This window comes from Phaenicophaeus curvirostris, chromosome 24 (assembly GCF_032191515.1).
Source record: "Phaenicophaeus curvirostris isolate KB17595 chromosome 24, BPBGC_Pcur_1.0, whole genome shotgun sequence".
In the NCBI taxonomy this organism is placed as follows: Eukaryota; Metazoa; Chordata; class Aves; order Cuculiformes; family Cuculidae; genus Phaenicophaeus; species Phaenicophaeus curvirostris.
Genome location: NC_091415.1, coordinates 5,780,678 through 5,800,622, shown reverse-complemented (window position 1 = coordinate 5,800,622; position 19,945 = coordinate 5,780,678). Strand labels below are relative to the sequence as shown.

Genomic DNA, 19,945 nt, shown 5'->3' with positions numbered 1-19,945 from the left:
GCGATACGTCTGAAGTTCCTTTATAAAGCACTTCCAAACTAATTTTTTCAAAGGCTTAAAACTTAGCTAAATTTAAACAGGCTTTCAGCTGGACATCAGGAGGCAGAGTTAACCCCAAATCCTCCTCTCCCAAGTGTCAAACATTTGTTCTGGAGAGACCAAGCACACAACTTCTTAAAAAGATGCAGCAACAATTGCTTTGCTCTTTACAAGAAATATCCCCCTGCCCCAGCCCTGGCGCTAACCTGCCTCTTGGAAATAGATGAGGCATTGAGTCAAAATTCTCAGCAATCAGCTAGCAGCAGCCTATTTATCTCATCCCAGCTTCCCAGTTGTTAAGCAATTGTGTTCATTTCTGAAACAGAAGGGATAAGCAGGTTTATAGCTGGCCCACAGCGCTGCCTGTGTGGTGTTGGGCAATGGGAACAGCAGCATAGCCAGAGCTGTTAACAACTGCGTGAGTATTGATCTGCTGATATCAGGAGATCACTATTGGAAGTTGTTCATCATAAATTCAGTAGCTGAATCGGGAGCTTGCTTTCAGGAGGCATTACTCCTTTCCATAGGGAAAGTTGAGGTGACATAGCTGATGCCCTACTGCAACAAGCCCTCTTAATGCAAGCTAAGTTATTCTTCCATTAAAAACAGACTGGCGAATTCACCCAGGTGCAGAACAAGGAATGTGTTTTTCTCAATACTACAGGGCAGACAAACAGTAAATGGCTTTGATGAGCTAAAGCACAAAATCACCATGAGACCCCAACCACGTGGAAAGCCAGACCAGTTAGACCAGGAGTTTCTGTCCACTCACTCTCCACCCAAGTCCCCCCCCGCTCCCAGTTTCGGTCACACTGGCTCTTTCTGAACACCACTTGGCTTGCTGTGAGGAGCCCAGAAGCTGATAACAGTTTCTTACTATGACGCGGAGTCATTCAGCTGATATTCTCTTGATCTGCTGAAGCAGGCCTGGACCCCAGCATCTCTCCACAACCGCTTAATCACACCAGCCAGCTCAGCAGTCATCACGCCTTCTTCTGCGCTCCCAGCTAACACAAACAACTGGCGGGCATCATCCTGTAGGGAGAGGGGAAATCAAAACAAGTTGGGACCTACACCCATTCACACCTTTACAAATTACAGTGAGGCTTAACACCAATAACAATCCTGGGGGCTGCGGCAACTGCTCTAAGAAATCGTAGTCCCCTCTCTCCCACTGTCTATCCACTCTTTTCCCCCATATAGCCCAGTTACTTCTCTCCTCCAGGCAGGAAGGCAAGCTCTGCTTGGGATCACCTCTCCAAAATAGCAGGCAGCATTCACATCAGAAACATGGGACTTCAGTAACGTGGCACAGTATTTCTAGAAGAAGGTCAGAATGTCAGTGTGCTACTACAGACTAACGAACTAAATGATAAATAATGGCTTTTAAACTGGAAAACCTCTATTATAGCATCACGTGGTATGGCAACAAGGGGAAATGCAGCACCAAAAGCAAGTTATGGATGATCATAGGTTTAAAGCTTCATGGACTTGCCATTTGCTGCATGAGCTGTCGTGAATAAGGGATACTGACTTCTTAACACAGTGTTTCATCAGGAGATAGGATGGACTAGTCAGGATTTGAGCATTTGCCCTTGACCATGGAAAAATTCTTTTCAGAGTCTTAGTGCAGGATCACACTCTTCTCCAAGCTAACAAGCAGATTTCAAAAGTGAACACCAGGTTGACCTACATCCCATAGAGACGTTTATTTCTAACCTGTCAGCTCCTTTTGGGCGATGGAAGAGACCCTTCCCTACCTAGCAAGGCTTCCACTGCCACAGGCTGCCTCCTCCCAATGTAGCTCCTCTCACTTGAGCCCCGTGCCACGGTGGCACTTCATGATATGGTCTAATAGGCATGGTGGGGTTGGGCCGACAGCTGGACTGGAGGCATTTTCCAACCTTAGTGATTCCATGGTTCTATGATTTCCTTACCCTGGGTCTTCTCCTAGAAAAGTGTGGCAAGTTGTTTGCCCTTCAGGGTGGATTGGGACACAAGAAAAATTCTTGGCACTCAGTTCTTGCTCTGCTTTTGCGAAGCCAGCTTAGGCTGGGCAGGTTAATTGAGAAAGGAACTTGGATTTTATGATGTCCCTCCTTCCAGCTACACTGGCCAGGCTGAGGTCAGCACTCAGCTTCAATAAGCACAGAGGAAAGGGGGAGGGAACACCAAAGAGCATTTGGGGCAGCTGCCTAGGTCAACATGCCAGTGAAGATATGCCCTTCACCCAGGATGCTTTATATCCCAAGTTCCAAATATCCATGGTTGTATCATAAAGCAGCAGAGCAGGCTACAGTTGACATATGGTCAGTGAAGTAAGATGAGGAATTAGCACCAGACAGCAGGAGTCTCAGGCTGGGCAGCCACTGCCCTATGTCAATATACACAATTCCTTTATCCTACATATTTGCAGGAGCCTCTGACTTCCCACTCTGTCTGTGCTTAACCCCTCCTCATCTGTCAAGACTTCCTGGCCCCCAATTCAACCACTCTGAAGCTTTGAAGGTGACGCTGGTATCAGCTCAAGGAATCCGCAGAACTGGAAGGGCTAGGAAAAACAGAGCCTCAAGCACCCAAGAGACTAAAAGGACAAATAATAGTAGTGAAAACTTCTAAGGTTTTACTTGGCCTAGCTTAAAAACTACCTGCCACAACGCTGCGGAACATTATTGAGGGCTAATGTCAAGCGATTCACTCCAAAGCAGACAATTCAGTTAATTCGAATAGCTCAGACAAAGGTTTAGGGGTTATTTATGTTTCGGGCATTCAAACCACTAAACATTCTCACCAATAACCTCAGTAAAATACTCAACACTTTGTGCTGGTAACACATTAGATTACGAAAGGTCTTTCGCTATTGAATTTTGTAACAAATATGTTTCCACTGTGAGTGTCATGGACTGAATTTCCAGGATTCATTAACGTAATTCAGAGAAGACTTAGATGAAGGGAAATTAGTGAGGTACTTACTGCTCTGGCAACTTCCCCAAAGTCTATCTTTAGCCTGCCCATGGCTCTTATGATGGCAATGATGGACTGGATCGTATTGCTGTAGACAACCACTTTATATTGTTTGCATTCTTCCTCCGAGTAGCCATCCTCATGAATAATCCTGGAAGAGAACCAAGCTGTCATTCCCAAGCCAAACCAGAAGAGCTCTACATAACCCCTATTCCATCTTACACATGAATGCTATTTACATGCCTGCATTTTCACTTACTTCATCTGCTTCACAATGGTGCTTTTCCCAGACTCTCCAGCACCTGAAATGCACAAAAAGAACTCCAGTTAACCACCAGATGAAATTAAAAGGAAAAGTGGAATGTACTCTTCCCAGTTCCCACACAGAAGGGGATGGGGCCTGGAGGCAGATGCAACTTGTGCATCTCGTTTGGTAATGGAGCCCCCTGGGAGGGTTCACTGAGGAGCACATCTATGGGTACATCATTCCCTGGCTTTATTTACAGGTCCTGACACTCATTATGGATTCATCTGCTAAAAACCCACCTAGGATTACTGAATTTCCAGAGCAGGCTCTGTGATCCCCAAGGCCAGCCACACGGGAGGCAGGCCTGAAACTGGGACAAGGATTTATCCAACAGCCCATCCACCATTCCTCCTTCCAGGTCAGTAACTACAGTCCAAGGCAGCCCTATAGCCAAGTGCATCAACATCACCAGCAGCTCTGCACCATCACGGAGCTGTGTGAGAGGAAAGCATCAGCCTTGAATAACGAGGTAGATGCAATCACAGAGCCTGGAGCATTTTTTCAAGGAACATCTAATTCAGAAGCAGCCTTGTGTGAGGTACAGTCCCAGAACAGAGCTCAACTGCACTCACAAACGGCTCCTGCAGATCCAGGGGAAGCAGCCCAAGACATTAAAGCCCAGAAACACGTTATGATGTCAGAGCATGAGCACCATAACAGATCCTGCAAATTCCCTTCTCCACCTAGCACAGCGTCAGCCAAACACTGCCCAGAATCACTCCAACCAATATGTTTTTTTTACACAGTGGAAAGACTTAGGTGCACTCCCACGATCCAGGACTACAGCACACGGGTACCGCTTCCGAGCTAGGCTCCAGCAAAACTTAGAGGAGATACCTGTCCAGACCTGAAGTGGCAACAAAGGTGCCTGTGAATCACCAGCAGGGAGAGCAGAGACTTGGGTTCCTGGTGTCACCCTTCGGCTGCCAGTGCCGGTTCCCACAGCCACCAGTCACCCCACAATCTTCCCCACGGCACACCCATACACGCCCACCCACAGAATGCACAATGCAATTGTAAATCAATTTACAAGCTCTATTCTCTATTATTTCCCACAATATAAGGATTATTATTCTGGGAAACTGAGGATAAAGAGACATGCAGGTTTTGCTTGGAAATGAGCCACAGGATGACTTCCAGCTGAAATATCAGACCTGCAGGCTAGGACACCAGCATTGGAAACAGCCTTCCTTTAAAGAAAGGCAAGGAAAGCCAGTTTGCCAAGCTCCTCCAGACCGGGAAGGGGGCGAGGGGTGTATGCACCGAGTTATCCCTATGTGGCTGCAAATGAGCAGTGAGTTATTCCATGTTTCGCAGCTTTTGCTCCTGAAACACAGAGCACCTGCACATGGCATTCCCCTCCCTTTTAGGCGCTGAGCAGAAACCACCCCTGCACATCCATACAGCAGCCAACACACATGGACAGCTCAGCGCCACAGCCACCTGCTCCAGGGTTCAAAATCTCCACATTATCATGGTTTCCTGAGCTCTGGAGTCAGCAGCAGCTGAGTGGCACTGCCCACACACCTGCCCCTGCCATGACACGTGTGAAAGGCACATAGGGCATCACTGCCTGTCTGTAGGTCTTGGATCACTCCACCTCACAGGATCACTGCAATTGAGCCAGACCAGCGCTAGCTTCAGGACTCCTCGGCCTCAGAGGCTCCCTCTGAGCTGCAGAACTGGGTTTGCTGAAGGCAAAGGAATGAAGCTGAGCCTGCCCGGATTTGGATATGTGACTCAAGAGGTCCTGGGTGGACTAAAAGCCTCCCTGTCACTTCAAACACCAGGGCACCATGTGTCCCAGCCTGCAAAGCCTTCACAACACAGCAGCGTGCTCACCCACAGTGGCACTGCCATCAGCAAGGCAAGCCCTCCTGGAAGAAAAAATCAGTTTTAGATTACTAGACCAATAGGAAAAAAAATTTAAAAAATAAAAAAAAAGAGACCAGCTTTCAGGAAGGTCAGGCTGTAGCATACTTCTGCAAGAAAAAAGCAGAACAGCTTTCTGGTGCTTTGGGAAGCACGGTTTCCAGGGAAGAGCTTCCCAGGCCTCTCAACTGCCAAAGAAGACAATGCTGGATTCCTGTTTCATCCTCACAACCTTCAGAGGCTCCTAGATCAGCACCACGAGAACAAGGGTGAAAGCAGCAGCACAGAGCAGAATTCTCATCCCAGATTCACAACTTTGTGTCATATGAGGGAATTACCCCAAGTAATCAAACCCCTGAGGATAAGAAGATGCTTTGCTGGGTTTGTGTGTGCAACAGGTACAAACTGCTTCCTTGCTTGCAATCTTGTACACCTTTTAGCCTGGTTGTTCCATATTCCTTCGGGTTCTTTCCAATATCACTGGTAAAGCCCTTTCAGCTGATTAAAAGAACCGGCAAGATCGCGGGGGCATAGGTTGCAGCAGTGGCAGGGAAGAAGCAAACCACTGCTGCCACATTCTGCCAACTCGAGCCCAGAGCTGTCATCAGCCACTGGGACTGCAGGAGGACAACAGCCTTTGCAGCCTCACGCTTGTATTTCCACTCTCAAGTTCATCCCAGTCGCTTCCCAGGTGTCGATGAGGATGCCTGAGGATGTGCTGCTGTATTAAATGACAACAGAAAGCTTCCTCAGCATCAGACAAGGTCACTCCCAACGTGAGGGTGCGTTTCCCATCTGCACTCAGGCAGCTTCAAACAAGTGTGGCCAAATATTTTTACAGCTCTTGGTGGCTGAGGAGAGCAAACGCACATCAGCCCCTTCGCACAGTCAGAGCTTTCACAGCAGGGCAAGCTCTTTTATGGCAAGTTCTTGGGGTGCCGGGCAGGAGGAAACTCGAGTTAAACACTGCCTGAACTCATTATAACCATTTGCAGGTGTCATGGAATCAGACCTCCATCACCGAGTGACTGGAGAAGGATTTCTGCTTCTTTGGATCCATTTTGCACAAGGGAATAGATAGGAGAGAAGAGAAACACATTGTGTTTAACAAGTACCCATGGCCGGTGCCATTCTCGCACAGCTCCCAGGGTGCAGCACCCCTTCCCCCAGCCACCACAAGGACACAAAACAAAGAGCACCAACACTTTAATTGCTAATTGCTGAGATACTGCCTGAGTTCATCTGTCTCCACATCCCCCTCAAGGGACTGCAACTAAGAGCTGCCCTGCACAGCAGGAGAACTATTCCCAAGACAAGGCATGTAGTGCAATTTAAATCAATTAGCCTAGGTTCAGGGGTTACCAGATTAGTGCCTCTCAGGACAAAATAATTCCAGGCTGCCAAGTTAAATATCTGCAAACCAAAGAACTTCAAACTTTTAAATTATTCCTAAGCGTAAGACAATCCAATATTTTTTCTCCTTTTCCTCGAGCCTTAAAGAAAATCTATTGCCAGTTCAGCCTCATGTAGAGCAGGCAATATGAAGTAGGCTCCACCTTCAAAGCCATCCAAGACGTGTTAGCAGGGAGAAAGAAAAGAGAAAAAAAAAAGCATGTTTTAGGCAGAATCCCCCAAAATCTGCTCAGACATTGGAGTTAACACCTTCCACCCAAGGAAATCCTGAGGCCTGAAGCACACTATTCCAGCATGGCTCCATCCAAAGGCAGCAGGTTGCAGGAAACATCCTTCCCTTTAGCAAGCAGTTATTCTTTTGCAAGAATAACTTTTGCTAGCCTCTTCTCTCAGTTGCCAACACGCCTGTGGCCTCTCCTCTTGCATGGATTTGAACAGAGATGCATCAGCAAGGACTTGATAATATCCATGTGCTGCTTGGGTGCTCAGCACAGTGGCATTTGTGGTCAGACGTGAAAACGTTAAGGCTCTACAGACTCAGCACTTCCACCCTGGAAAGAACACCAAACTTCATCTTTATTTCCCACAGACACTTTCCACATTCCCCATACAAAGGTGCCGCATTTTGAAAGCTTCGCAGTCCCGTAACAGCTATGTCAGCCCAGAGTCCCAACAACGGGAATTTCTAGAAGAGACTTTTGAACATAACCTCTCTGGTTTTTACTTTTAAGCATCACATTTGCTGTCATTTCCTCCTTAGATTATCTTAAAATAATCTGCTGCCGCAGCAGGCAGCACTGAACTTGCATTACCTGTCATTTGACTGACAAAACAGCATCAGATACAATTATGCCATGACAACACAGCCAAGTTGGTTACACAGCACTAATTCAAACTGTATTCGTTTAACTCCTTCCCTTCTCATTTCCAAGCAGCTGAAGAGAGCTGCAATTCTGCCCCCAGAGCAAAGGGTGCTGGTCACTCACCCTGCTACTTCTAAACGATGACCAGAGGCAGGAAACAGCAACCCACATCCTCCTAACCTCTCTCCTTACCAACACACAATCCAGAACTGTCTCCTATAGCGCACACTAATGGCAGTCACAGCTACAAGGGCATGGCCAAGCAGTATGTCACCTCCTCTGGGACGTTACTCCTAAAGGAGTTTTTCCTGATGTTCCAGGTCCTCTTCCAGGCTCACTCTCTGCTCCTGCAAGAGCCATCCAGACAAGGTACCTCATTAAACAGTCATTTAAAAACATCTGCCCTCCAGCTCTGGAATCGTTTGCCAGGAGCTCCCACTGGCATGGCAGCTTCTGCTGACATGAGACAGCCAACATCAGGCAGGGTCTCACCTCAGTTACTGAGGAGAAAAAAAAAAAAAAATTGCAAACACTGCCCTGATCTATTCCAATACTGGTACTACATCCTCCCACACAGCACAGAGCTTTTTCAGGCTTCTCTTGCCTTGTGCCTATTGTGGAATCATAGAACCATTAAGGTTGGAAAAGACCTCTAAGCTCATCCAGTCCAACAGTCGGTCCAAGTCAACAGTGCCTGCTAAACTATGTCCCCAAGTGCCACAGCCACACAGGTTTTGAACCTCTCCAAAGATGGGGATTATGCCACCACCCTGAGCAGCCTCTGCCAGTGCTTCACTAATCTTTCAGTAAAAAAATTTCTCCTGACACCCAATCTAAACTACCCCTGGAGCAACTTGAGGCCATTTCCTCTCATCCTATCACTTGTTACTTGGAAGGAGAGACCAACACCCACCTCACCACAGCCTCCTTTCTGGGAGCTCCAGAGAGCTATGAGGTCTCCCCTCAGACTCCTTGTCTCCAGACTAAACAGCCCCAGGGCCCTCAGCCGCTCCCGGAACCCTTGGGCTTCAGACCCTCCCCAGCTCCACTCCCTTCTCCAGACACTCTCCAGCCCCTCAAGGTCCTTCTTGTACAGAGGAGCCCAAAACTGAACCCAGGATTCGAGGTGTGGCCTTCCCAGTGCTGAACACAAGGGCACAATCCCTTCTTCTGCTCCTGCTGGCCCCCACATGGCTGATCCAAGCCGGGATGCTATGCTTTCACTCTTCTCTTACCCACTAGTGCGCACAAAGCCCACAATCATATTTGCCTTCACTCTTACTTCCCAGCCCAAGCTTCAACATCTCCAGGTCTCACTTCTGTTCTTTGATGCTCGGAACTTCTCTAAACGTTTACAGATACTCGAACTCCTCAAGCTGCTGGTGTCCAGCTCAGTGGACTGCCTGAAAAGGGATTGCACAGAGATCCATATTGCACCTGCTCGGTAAACAGTTTTTAACCAGCAGCCTTCGTTCCCTGTGACCAAGCAGCTTCATCAACTCTGAAACCTGGTGTTTACACTTAGAGCAGAGAAGGAATTGAAATGCTGCTGGAACACCATTCCAACCTACGGAAATCGATGCTTCACATTAGAAATTAAGATGCCAAGTGCACGGCGACTGAGTTACACTGAAATTCTGATGGACTCGCAGGTGAAGTACCCAGCCCCTGGGATCGCAGGACCAGGTGGGGAGCCAGAAAGAGTTCAAAAATCATAAAACATGACACTGCATCTTACTGGTTCAAAAAACTATGACAGTCTGAGCACTGCTGGGATGTTCCTCACTGTAAAATGAACAGCCAACCTTTCCTTTTTGCTCCGATTAGCATGGTCACCCAGGGATCACATTCCGCCACCAGAAACCAAGCTGACCTAAGTGGGGATGTTGCAACCCCACAGAAAAATCGTTTCAGAAGTCTTAACTTCTCTTTTCCCAAATTAGCAGCAAGGAACCCACTTATCCCACAGCTCTACTTGCACAGCCTGGACACAAAGAACAGCTACTCTGTCACAAAGCATTTGCTGCTTTTCATTGTGGTGGCTGGCCCTGCCTGACCAATGCTACGTTCTCATGGAACGTGCAAAGTTCTTGTTCTTCCAGGCATCCTGCAGCTCACAACCCTTCCCTGTGCAAACCAGATTGAGCCTGCAGGGACGATGGCTCCTACAGACCCCAACTGCTTAGCTGGGAGCCTGGCACCACCAAAGAGCGCTGAGCTCCCTCTCATAGTGTGGCAAGCCCTGCGTGAAGTCCTACAGTACCTTTTCCCTTTGTGGAGGGGGGAAGGGAGAGGGAAGAGAACCTGAGCAGCTTTCAGGCTATATTAGTCCTGGCCCTGGGAGAGTGATGCATACAAAGGGTGGAAATTATCACCCAACCACTTCCCCGGAGGAAGCCGGAGGCTTTCCTGTAGCAGGACATGGGAAGTAAGCAACTTGGCACGTCCACACGCTGGAGATTACAGAGAAGACAGCAACAAGCAAGCTACCAAAACATAGCTTAGACTGGGAATTACAGGTCTACACAGCTACACTCTTAAAATGTTTGCTTTTAAACTCATTACCTAATCCACCCTGCTCGGGAAACAGGAGGGTGGACTGCCAATGTCTTCCAGACACAGGAATCCAGGTCACTGCTTCAAGCAGGCATGAGCTATCTTATTGTAAGTGCTTTTTTCCTAAAGCTATATCAAAATTGCTTTAAACCTTCACGTGAGGAATTTCCCGCACACTTAAAGGGAAAAGCCCTGCACAGCATCTGAAAGTTTCTGAAAACAGGTCATTGTTGAACAAATTCTTACTGGAGACACAGAAGAGATGCACCTGGAATATCCATTAAAGTATGAGCAAGGAAGGGAAAAATTAATAGGTTGACGTGTTCCTGATTCCCAGCCTCTAAAGGAGAGTACACACAGCTTGTAACTACAGCAACAGCCCCTATCGGCTTCAGAATCTCCACAGGGGTTTGGCGGAGACTTTGCCAGACCATTCCTGAGACAGGGCGAGGCTGCAATCCTTGCTGAACCCTGACATCCACGGGAACTTCAGTATTTCCAATATCCCCTCTTAAACAGCTCAGGAATAACCCCAGATATTGCACTTGAAGAGCCTGAAGCTGCGAGGCTGTTGCAGACCTGGGAGATGACCAGATCCATTTGTGCCGAGGCACAGCTTTGGAGTGACACTGTGGTTACAGCCTGCCTGAAGAAGCAAACCTGAACCATCTCCCCTGGACAGACAGAAGAGGGGATAAATGGACAGCACAACAAAGCTGTCAAGAGCCCAGCCCCTAAGGTATCAGAGAAGCCATTGTGAGCATGGAGCAGGAACAATTCAAACCATCACAAAACCTGGCTAATGTTATCTCCCTGATAAAACAGATGCTTCCTCTAGCCAACATTCATCTAACATCCCACCCTGCCAAGTGCACACAAATACTTCCTTTTATACACAAGAGGTTTCCACAACACTGCTCTCCAGGTGGAAAACAAACCAGGAAAAGCCCTCAGACACCACACACCCCCTCCTGCAGCCCCTGTACCTGCACACCTGCATCACTGGAAGGCTGAACCATCAGGTCCTCCCTCCTGCCACTTCTCTCCTCCTGGTTTCCAACCTCAACACACTGATTTCAAATCCCAATTCCCCCACCTTCTTGTTTCCTTCCAAGCAAGGGAGAGCTGCCATCCCTGCCAAGATCTGCCCTATCAAGGTTTTCTTTAATTCAATGCACCTCTGGAAAGGTCTGTAATATCATGAGGCCAAGTTCAGCAAACTATAGAATCAAACACTGAGAATCAGGACAGGGGAAAAAAACTTTAGAGAAAGGAATGGGGTAATACCTGTGGACCTCAAAAATACAGCTACAGGAACCAGGACAGCTCAGGTGGACACACTTATACCTTCACAAGAGTAACAACACATTGTGAAAAACAAGAGATACCAATAAAACAGGGCGCACAGGCTAACTGAAACTTAACTTCAGAGGTATCAGGTCCCAATGTTACAAGATAAACCACATGACGTTATCGCTGCCTCTGGATAAAATAAAGCCAGAAGATTGTTTAAGGAATGTCATTTTGAAAACAGAAGTTACGTGAGTCCTAGCATGATGTCAAGAGGCTTTTGAACGAAGCATGGTGTACTGCTGGCTTACCTGGGCTGCAGCTGACACAGTTTACCCCCACGAGGTACCTGGAAGATAATCAGGAACAGAAGGAGTCCCAGAGAAGGATTTCCGAAGAGGCAGGCGAGCAACACAAGGGTCCAGGTGGCTCCAGCCAGCCCAGCCTGGGAACAACCCTGTGGTATGCGCCAAGGGGCCACACATTTCCCCTCTGCTTTTCAAAAAATCTGCTTTTCAAAAAATCTGCTTTCAATGGCACACACAGGCCATTGCAGTTATTCTCCATATGAATCCAATTAATTCCCATTTTTTCATACGGGAAGGCTGTCTTATACATACGATTCAGTTATTCAATACGCCTTAAAATGTTGTTTGTATTAGCCAGAAAAATTAAGACTTGAAAGCATAACACTGAAAACAAATACTAACCCCTGAGCTCTCATGCACTGTGTTTTTATAAGCCCTTTTTCTTTTCACTTTGAAACTGTTAGGGCATCAGTTTTACTTCAAGGATCACAGAATCACAGAATGGTTTGGGTCAGAGAGGACCTAACGGTCCATCCAGTTTCAGCCTCATTGGCCCAGGTTGCCCGGAAAAGTTGTGTCTGCCCCATCCCTGGAGGTGTTCAAGGCCAGGTTGAACGGCGCTTTGAGCAACCAGGTCCAGTGGGAGGTGTCCCTGCCCCCATGGCAGGGGGTTGGAACTGGATGGGCTTTGAGGTCCCTTCCAACCCAAACCATTCCATGACTCTGTGATAGAAAAGCATTTCTTGCACAAAACTGTTCTCATCCATGGCCAGAACTAAATCGAAGTTTAAATCCAATTGAGGAGCAAGACCCTAACAACCACATCAGCTAACCCCAGCTCTGCAGCAGAACTACTGCCTGCACAGGGAAGAAGGGCTCTCACAACTGAAACTGCCGAGAGTCACAACCCCAATGCATGAAGAAACATTTCCCAGGTGAAAATGAAGCCTTTTATTCCCATTGTGGAATAGCCAACTGCTCCAGGGGTGATAACTGTAAACATGATAACTACAAATAAACTGTCACCAGCAACCAGCATCCTACATGCTCACCAAGGGAGCCCTGAATTCCCTCCTCCACAACCAAATCCTCTTCAAAACCAGCTGCAAACACCTCGTCCTCTTTGGGACAAGGCCCCACTGCTGCATTTGAAGCGACACAGTGAGGAGCCAGCCTGGGCCCTCTGGTTTGCAGTTGTTTTTGCAGCTCTTTGACTACCACTCCTGGGAGTGTTTGGAACTAATTGCGCCTGCTGGTGAGCAGTGTGGACTCATGACACCCACTGACAGGCAGCACGCTGCCATGATGTGGCTTCTGGCTGGTGATCAAACAAACATCCCGCCCAGCTGAGCCTCCTGGGCTCCCCTGTCCCACCTACAGCTCCTTCTGTTCACACCAACATTCTCACAGTCAGACCCAAACTGGAACGTGGAGAGCAACTCACAGCAAAGCACCACAGCACATCACAAACGCAGCAAATATCTTCCCTAACCTGACCTGAGAGTCATCCCGAAGATGCACTCTGTGGCAGCTGTTTCATCTTTGGAACACCATGGAATAATGCAGGAACACCAGTCCTCCTCAGGCAGGACTCACACAAGCAGGTGCTCTCAGGGATATGGGATTAAAAAGGACTGTTTTGTCTGCTTGGATACTAGCACAGGTGGAATAAACCAGAGAAACACCTATAAAATGGTAACTATATCAGAAAGCAAGAGGTGAATTGGAAAGGAAGGGAAGACTGGGAAGAGAGGGGTTTGGAAAAGGCTTTCATTAGCCTGGCGTCCTGAGTATCGAGTTTCTTCTTGTGATAGGCCTGTTTTTAAACAAACACCCACTGAATCCAGCACAGGGACAAGAGCCTTGAGTTGTTAGAAACACTTATCCAAACAAGCAGCCAAGCAGGGAACAGACCATTAGTTCCTGCTGGGGAAGAGCTCATTCCTCAACCACGAGGGAGCTGGCACTGGCTGGAGACCCCAGCTACAGGAGGCTGAGCTCTGCCGGCGCCTCTGCTCGCCCCAGGATTTGGATGCTGATCAGTGTTTGTTTTTAAAGCAAACTCAGGCAGTGCCACCCTGGTAACGGGAGATTACACCAGGCAGAGAAATGACCAAGCACCACCTGAGAAAACATGAAATAGGAGACAGGCATCGGATGGCCATGGGGAACAAAAGGTGACAGTATGGAGGTGGGTGACACCAAGCCATGCCACCACCTTTACAAAGGGAAAACAACCAGCATCTGTCAGTCATTTTGAACACAAACCCTGTTTAAGCCACAAAGACTGCTGCTCAACCCCACTTGCACGAGGAGCAAGTGCCTCATGTACCTGAAGCAGGGAGCATCCTGTCAGTACAGCTCAAAACTCTAAAAAAAGCCATGTTCTAATTAAAAAAATCCCTCTTTGCAGTACACCCTCCTCTGCCAAGAAAAGTGATTTCAATGTTCTCCCTCAGAATTTAATGAAAGTTGAACCACGTCCAGGGGGCTCTTGGAGGACAGGATGAAATCCCAGTTCCCCAGCCAGCCACTCCATCTGTGGCTGAGCCACATGTTAGAAACTGTCAGTCCCCAGCTCCCCGTGCTGAGCTCAAACACATCTGTCTGTCTGTCCTTCCACAGACACGTGATGAACACACAACCCCAGCAGCACGAAGCAGACAGAGCTCCCATCCCACAGCTGGGCCACCGCATTGGCTGCACCACCGTGCAGAAAGCAGCCACTGGCACCTACGCAGCAGCCCCCAGCAGGGCAATCCCATCCCTTTTCTGAGCTGCATTTGCCCCGATGAAACCACAACCAATTCCTCAGAGAACGTGGGAGGTGAAGTCATTCTGAAGAATGATTGGTTTGTAGATAGGAAACATTTTGCCTGCCCTGCATCTGGTTTTGGTGGGCAAAGAGCAGAACTGCCAAACAGAAGGTACGCAGGGATCCTTGCACCAGATCCTCCACCAGGCAGGTGGGAAAACAGCTGTGAGGGGCAGCTCTGCCATCTGAAGAAAGGGTAAACCGGCACCAAGACAGGCACTACCTCCATCTCAGCAGAGCACAAGTGCAGCGAGTCCTCCAAGAACACGCTCACCTGACAAGCGCTGTGTCTTTTAAGAGATTATTTGATCTGTTATCACAGTGCTTCACGTATTCTCCACTGGGAAGTGGTCCCTGGACGGCTGGGACACTTCTGCACCAAGATTGGGACGTCTCAGACATCAAGAACACCTTTTACAATGCAAGCTGGGAGACAGGCACTGAACTGTTCTCATCACAACTCCCACTGGGACCTCCTAAAGCTGATTAGATTGAGGTATTTAATTTTTGTCTCATGAAAACGCAACTCAGTGCTGAGCCCATCGGCTGCATCCAAGAAAAATCTTCCCATGGCCACAAGTCACAAGATACACATTGTGCACTGGGAGGAAAGCTCCAGAGAGTTCCCAGAACAGAGAGGACAACAACTCCTTGCAGGTCCTCTGGCAGGGACACTGTGTCAGCTCCAGCATCCCAGGATGGTCAGAGCAGCACTGCAGGGCCACGACAGTCCTGGAAAGCTGGAGACACAGGCCCAGCCTAACCTGAGCCAGAGACGCGTGGTCTCACAGCAGCCTTCAAAGGGCACCACACAGCTCCAAAGCTCAAGTCTGACATCCTGACCACCCCTCCAAAACAGGGACCCACAATAACACTGCTGTACTTTGAGAAAGCTGCTCCTTGTTAATATTATAAATGCTAGCCGCTTTGCCCTGATTTGCATCCCTAGAAAGCTCTTCTCCTTGGCTGACCAAAACATAACCAAATCTCATGAAGCACCCATCTGGAGAGGAGAAAAAAAAAAAAAAAGTGGAAAATCAGTTTCAGAGAAGAAGCTGAGGCCTCAGGGTGCAGCAGAACTCAGTTCTGTAGAAGGCGGCGATTTTAGAACAAACTTATTCTTTTAATTACTTTTGCATTAATTAGCAATATCACTTCCACATAATAACACTAATTACCCAAATCCAGTGCAACTGCAAGAGGCTGAATAGCGGTAGGCTCTAGGGGCAAACAGCCCAATTTTGTCTGCACCCACAGAGCTGGCACCACAGAAATGCCAATGTGCACAGCCCTGGCTGGGCAGCGACACAACACTGGCTGTATCTGGCTCCAGGACAACTCCATGCATCCAGCAGTGAGCTTCGTCACTTGCTGTCACACAAACCACCATCCTGAGACCAGATCAGACCTTCCAAGGCGCTGGAGAGAGGAGCTACAGATCCAGATCAGCACCTGAACTAGGCAGGAAGAGTTCCTGCACCCTTCTCCAGTTTGGATGCTCATCTCAACTGGAAAATCCACAGGTTTCTACGTCAGCAAAAGTGCATGCCCGCACCTGCGGAACAGTGTTATCCTGGAGAAAGATTAGGAGGAAAGAGGCAGCGTTTAGCAGAGAGTGAGGTCCCAGGCTGTTCCCAGCATCCCGAGAGCACTGGCTTTGGCTGCAGGAAGCCTTCACCTGCTGCGTGCTGATGGCATTTGTACATAAAACAACAATTACATTCCACAGGCAGGGGTTGACGTGACCTTGGATCTGTCACCATTCACTGCTCAAGTTTGCTTTTGTTGTACAAAACCCCAAAGCTTTGGAGCTGTGAAAGGGAAACGTGAAGTGACATAAAATCCCTGTAGAGAAGCTGCCATGCAAACAGCTCCAGGATCAGCCTTACCAAGTACCCCTGTCAGTGACCCCCTCTCGGGTGCAAGGCGCTCCACAATTAACTGGAAAAAGCTCCTGAAAGAAAGGAGTGTATAGCCAGAACCCCTGCTCCCTCCTCCTCTGACCCAGGAAGGAAGAGGTTTGTGGGAGAAGTCAAATGCACCAAAACCCTCCCAGTTTGGGGTCTGTCAACAACCCAATGTCTTCTAATTCCCCGGCTGAATTAGCAGGGCTAGGAAAGAACCACCACCCAACAGGAGCCTTCCCTCATGCCACACAACTGCACATCCTGAACTGGGGCAGCCTGGGAGGGCACATGGAGCTCCCAGCTTCTCCAATAAATGCATTTCTCCAGCCATCCCTGCCTCAGCAGCACTGCAAATGGCTTGCTCCACTTACATAAACTACCGCATGATCTCCCACAACCAGTTAACGACACAAGGCGTTATGGATCACAGGCATTTCAATACCATGTTGTGAACAAAAAAAATGCTTGCTCAAACAACGGAAAAAAACCTCATGAACTTTTTCATCCTCTCCTGGCCGAAAGTATGTTTGTTCCCACTGCTGATATTTCCTGCTGGCAATTAACTGTCAAGCTTTACCTGCCCACAAACATGGGAAGAGCACATTTCAGAACTCCCTTCGATCACCTGTGATTGTTGCACTAATTCTGAACACGAGGAACGTGTGACATTCCAGAGACTGCAGGTTACAGACCTGAACCCAGACAGTCATAGTCTTTAAATGAGGGCAGACAACTTGCGACTCCAGCGTTGCACTGGCTGGGAATCCAATTGTTCCGGCAGCGCTCCCATGGAGCCCCGACATGCACAAGCCCCTACCTAAAGCCATGCTCAGAAGCACAACTCAGGTATTTTGCTGCTATCCAAAGCCAACAGAAGTCCAAAAGGCAATTGCTCTTTGTGCTTTTAAAAGCCTGATGTTTAGTGGTTTGAAACCCATTATTGTGCAAACTTTTTAGGCATTCCCTCCCTTCTGCAACTTGCTCCGACTCAAAGCCCCCAGCACCTTTTCAATATTGCCACAAAGAATACAACACTAGAAAGAAAAAACCCAACATACAAAAACACAAAGGGAGAATTATTCCATCCAGAGAAATTGCAAGTGTTGCTTACTAACAGCAAAACAAACCCCCAGAGAATAGAGGACTATCCCGACACACAGCCAAGGAGTTTTCTGCATATGCAGATCACAAGCCTTAGAGGGCCTCTTGCAAGGATACAAGTGAAAACAGGCTGGATGGAAAAGAAAAAGCATTCTTAGGACGAGGATCGATTGGAGAGCAGAACTGTTCGTTGACACACCCTGGTCTAACCAGGGACGCTCAACGACATCGCCCTCAACTCAATCCATCCAGAGATGGAAAAGAACAGTATGACAAAGAAACCCAACCCAGAAGCCAGAAAAGGAAGACCTACATGAGGAGATGGTGCACACACACACACACTCCCCCCACCAACAATGCTGCACAACCCCAAGTTCCCACCGAGCTCCAAAGAAACAGCACAGGAGTTGGTGTGTACCCGGCAGACACTGGGGATGGGCAGCTTTTGCCTCCCCTGCACTCAAGTTCATTATCACTCACTAAAACTTCTGAACGTGGCTATAAAACGTGCCCCAAACACAGCAAGAGTTCACTTCTGAAGAGAACTATCCCGTCCAGCTCCTCTCAAAACTCATGAACGCATTTTAGCTGGAAACGATAAAAGCGCAGAGAAGCAACACTTCCTTTCTCTGCTGCCTGTACAGAGCACGCTGGGCAGCGATGCCAGGCTCGTGTTCCTGCAAGCTCTGCAGGGAGAGCACGCTGAGCTGAAATCATCCGCACAAAGTCAGATCCTATCAGCAGATCTGTGGCAGCACAAGGCCCAGAGCACCCAGCATGGTTACCCTGCCCCTGCCAAGGCAGCTCACACATCAACACAGGCGCTTCTGCTCCCAGGGGCCCTTTTCACCTAACTCCCAATAAAAGGATTTAATTCCCCCAACCCCATCCCGAGCACAAACAGCCAAACCCCAGCGTTTGACTCTTGGTATGCTACTGAGAGCACGAGAGCTGCCTTACTTCTCTGCCCCACAAACCCGCAGATGAAAGGACGCCTACGCCAGCACCTTCTGGTCACAGAGCCCCAGCCCAAAGTCACCAGGGAGGGACGGTCACCCAGAGCAGCCAGGAGGGAGCACGGGTAACATGCAGACGACAAAAAGGTCGTTTCACAACAGGCAACTGGGAAACCCCCAGCCCAGGCGAGCGGCACACTTGGGACAGGCCATCACCTCCTCCCTTGCCCTGCAGAGGGTATCGGGGACCTAAGGCTGGGAGGCGGGACAGTGCCACACTTGGAACTAAGAACAGCATGGAGAGCTGAACCCTCCCCAGGAAAACAAAGACTGCTGCTTGGAGCGGCCTTGTCCCCTGGGCTGCCCGGTCCCTATGGGGGGACCTCTACAGCCCTTGGTCTCGCTCACAACCCCCCAGAGATACCTCGGGACCCTCCCCAACCCTCCTTGGGACCTTCCCCAGCTTCCCTCAAGGCCTTCCCTAGGTCTCCAGGACCCTCCTGAACCCTCCTCAGGACCCTCCCCAACCAGTCCAGACCGTCCCACAGGACACCTACCCTGCCCCCAGGCCTTCTCCAACTCCCCGGGACCCTTCTCCGCTCTCTCTGGGAGCCCTAGGGACCCTTCCCCGCTGCCCTCGAGATCTCTCAAGACCCGCCCCAGTTTCCTCCCTAATACCCCTCAGGATTCGAGCCTCTCCCTCCCCACTCCCCTGCCCTCCACTCACCTTCTTTTAACCTCAAGGACTCCCACCTCTCCTCAGAGACCCTCTCCCCCTCCCCCATGCCCTCCTGAGCCCTGGAAACCCCACAAGCTCCTTTCCCAAGGGCTCCCTCACCCTGTCCGAGCCCCAGATACCTCACGGAGACCTCAGCCCTCTCCCCCTCCCAAACACCGTCCCCTAAGGCCCCGACTACCCACCCCTAAGGCCTCCCCCCCGGCCTCTCCTCACCGAGCAGCAGCAGCTTCACCTCCTTGGCCGCCTTCTCGCCGTCCTCCCGCAGGTTGCGGTCGATCATCTTACTCCGTTCCACCGCCGCCTTGTCCTCGGCGCTCAGCGTACACCCCATGGCGGCAGGGAGGCGGCCCAGGCCGCCGGGGAGCGAAGCGGATCGGGCCGGGAACGACGCCGCTGCGGGACTGCGCCTCTCGCCTCCCTCGGCCCGGGCGGCTCCCGCGGGCGGAACCGGATATCCTGTCACCGCGGCGCGGGGCACGCTGGGAAGCGTAGTCCTCGTGTGGCACGCTGCGGAAGCTGGAGGCGGAACTTCCGCTCCGGCAGAGCGGAGGGGTGTCGGGAGGGAGGAGGGCGGGCGAGTCACTTCCGCTTCGCTGCCGCGGGACATGGCGGGAGATGTAGTTCTCGGGGTGGCGGGGCCACATGGCTGCCCCACGCTCCCCCACGGGGACAGGGCTCGGCCCCCCGGCTAAGGGGCGGGCAGGGAGCCTGGGGGATCGCGTTCCCCGGGACTGAAGAGGAGAGGAGACGCCACCGCGCTCCCACCCCATCTGCTGGCTGCACCAGCGCTGGGGCTGCTCAGAGGTGTGGGAGGC

The 19,945-nt window shown here is 49.8% G+C and overlaps 1 protein-coding gene across 1 annotated transcript in view; it reads right to left on the bottom strand.

The window, feature by feature from the left end:
- Positions 1-19,591, bottom strand: part of GNAI3 (G protein subunit alpha i3) — a 32,101-nt gene extending 12,510 nt beyond the window's left edge. Inside the window, exons 1-4 of the mRNA XM_069875800.1 lie at positions 19,344-19,591; positions 3,263-3,305; positions 3,013-3,154; positions 917-1,074 (exon numbers count right to left, since the gene is read on the bottom strand). Of these exons, the coding sequence (XP_069731901.1) occupies positions 917-1,074; positions 3,013-3,154; positions 3,263-3,305; positions 19,344-19,461 (461 nt within the window). The 5' untranslated portion in view covers positions 19,462-19,591. The remainder of the gene's footprint in view (positions 1-916; positions 1,075-3,012; positions 3,155-3,262; positions 3,306-19,343) is intronic.
- Between the last annotated feature and the right edge of the window lie 354 nt (positions 19,592-19,945).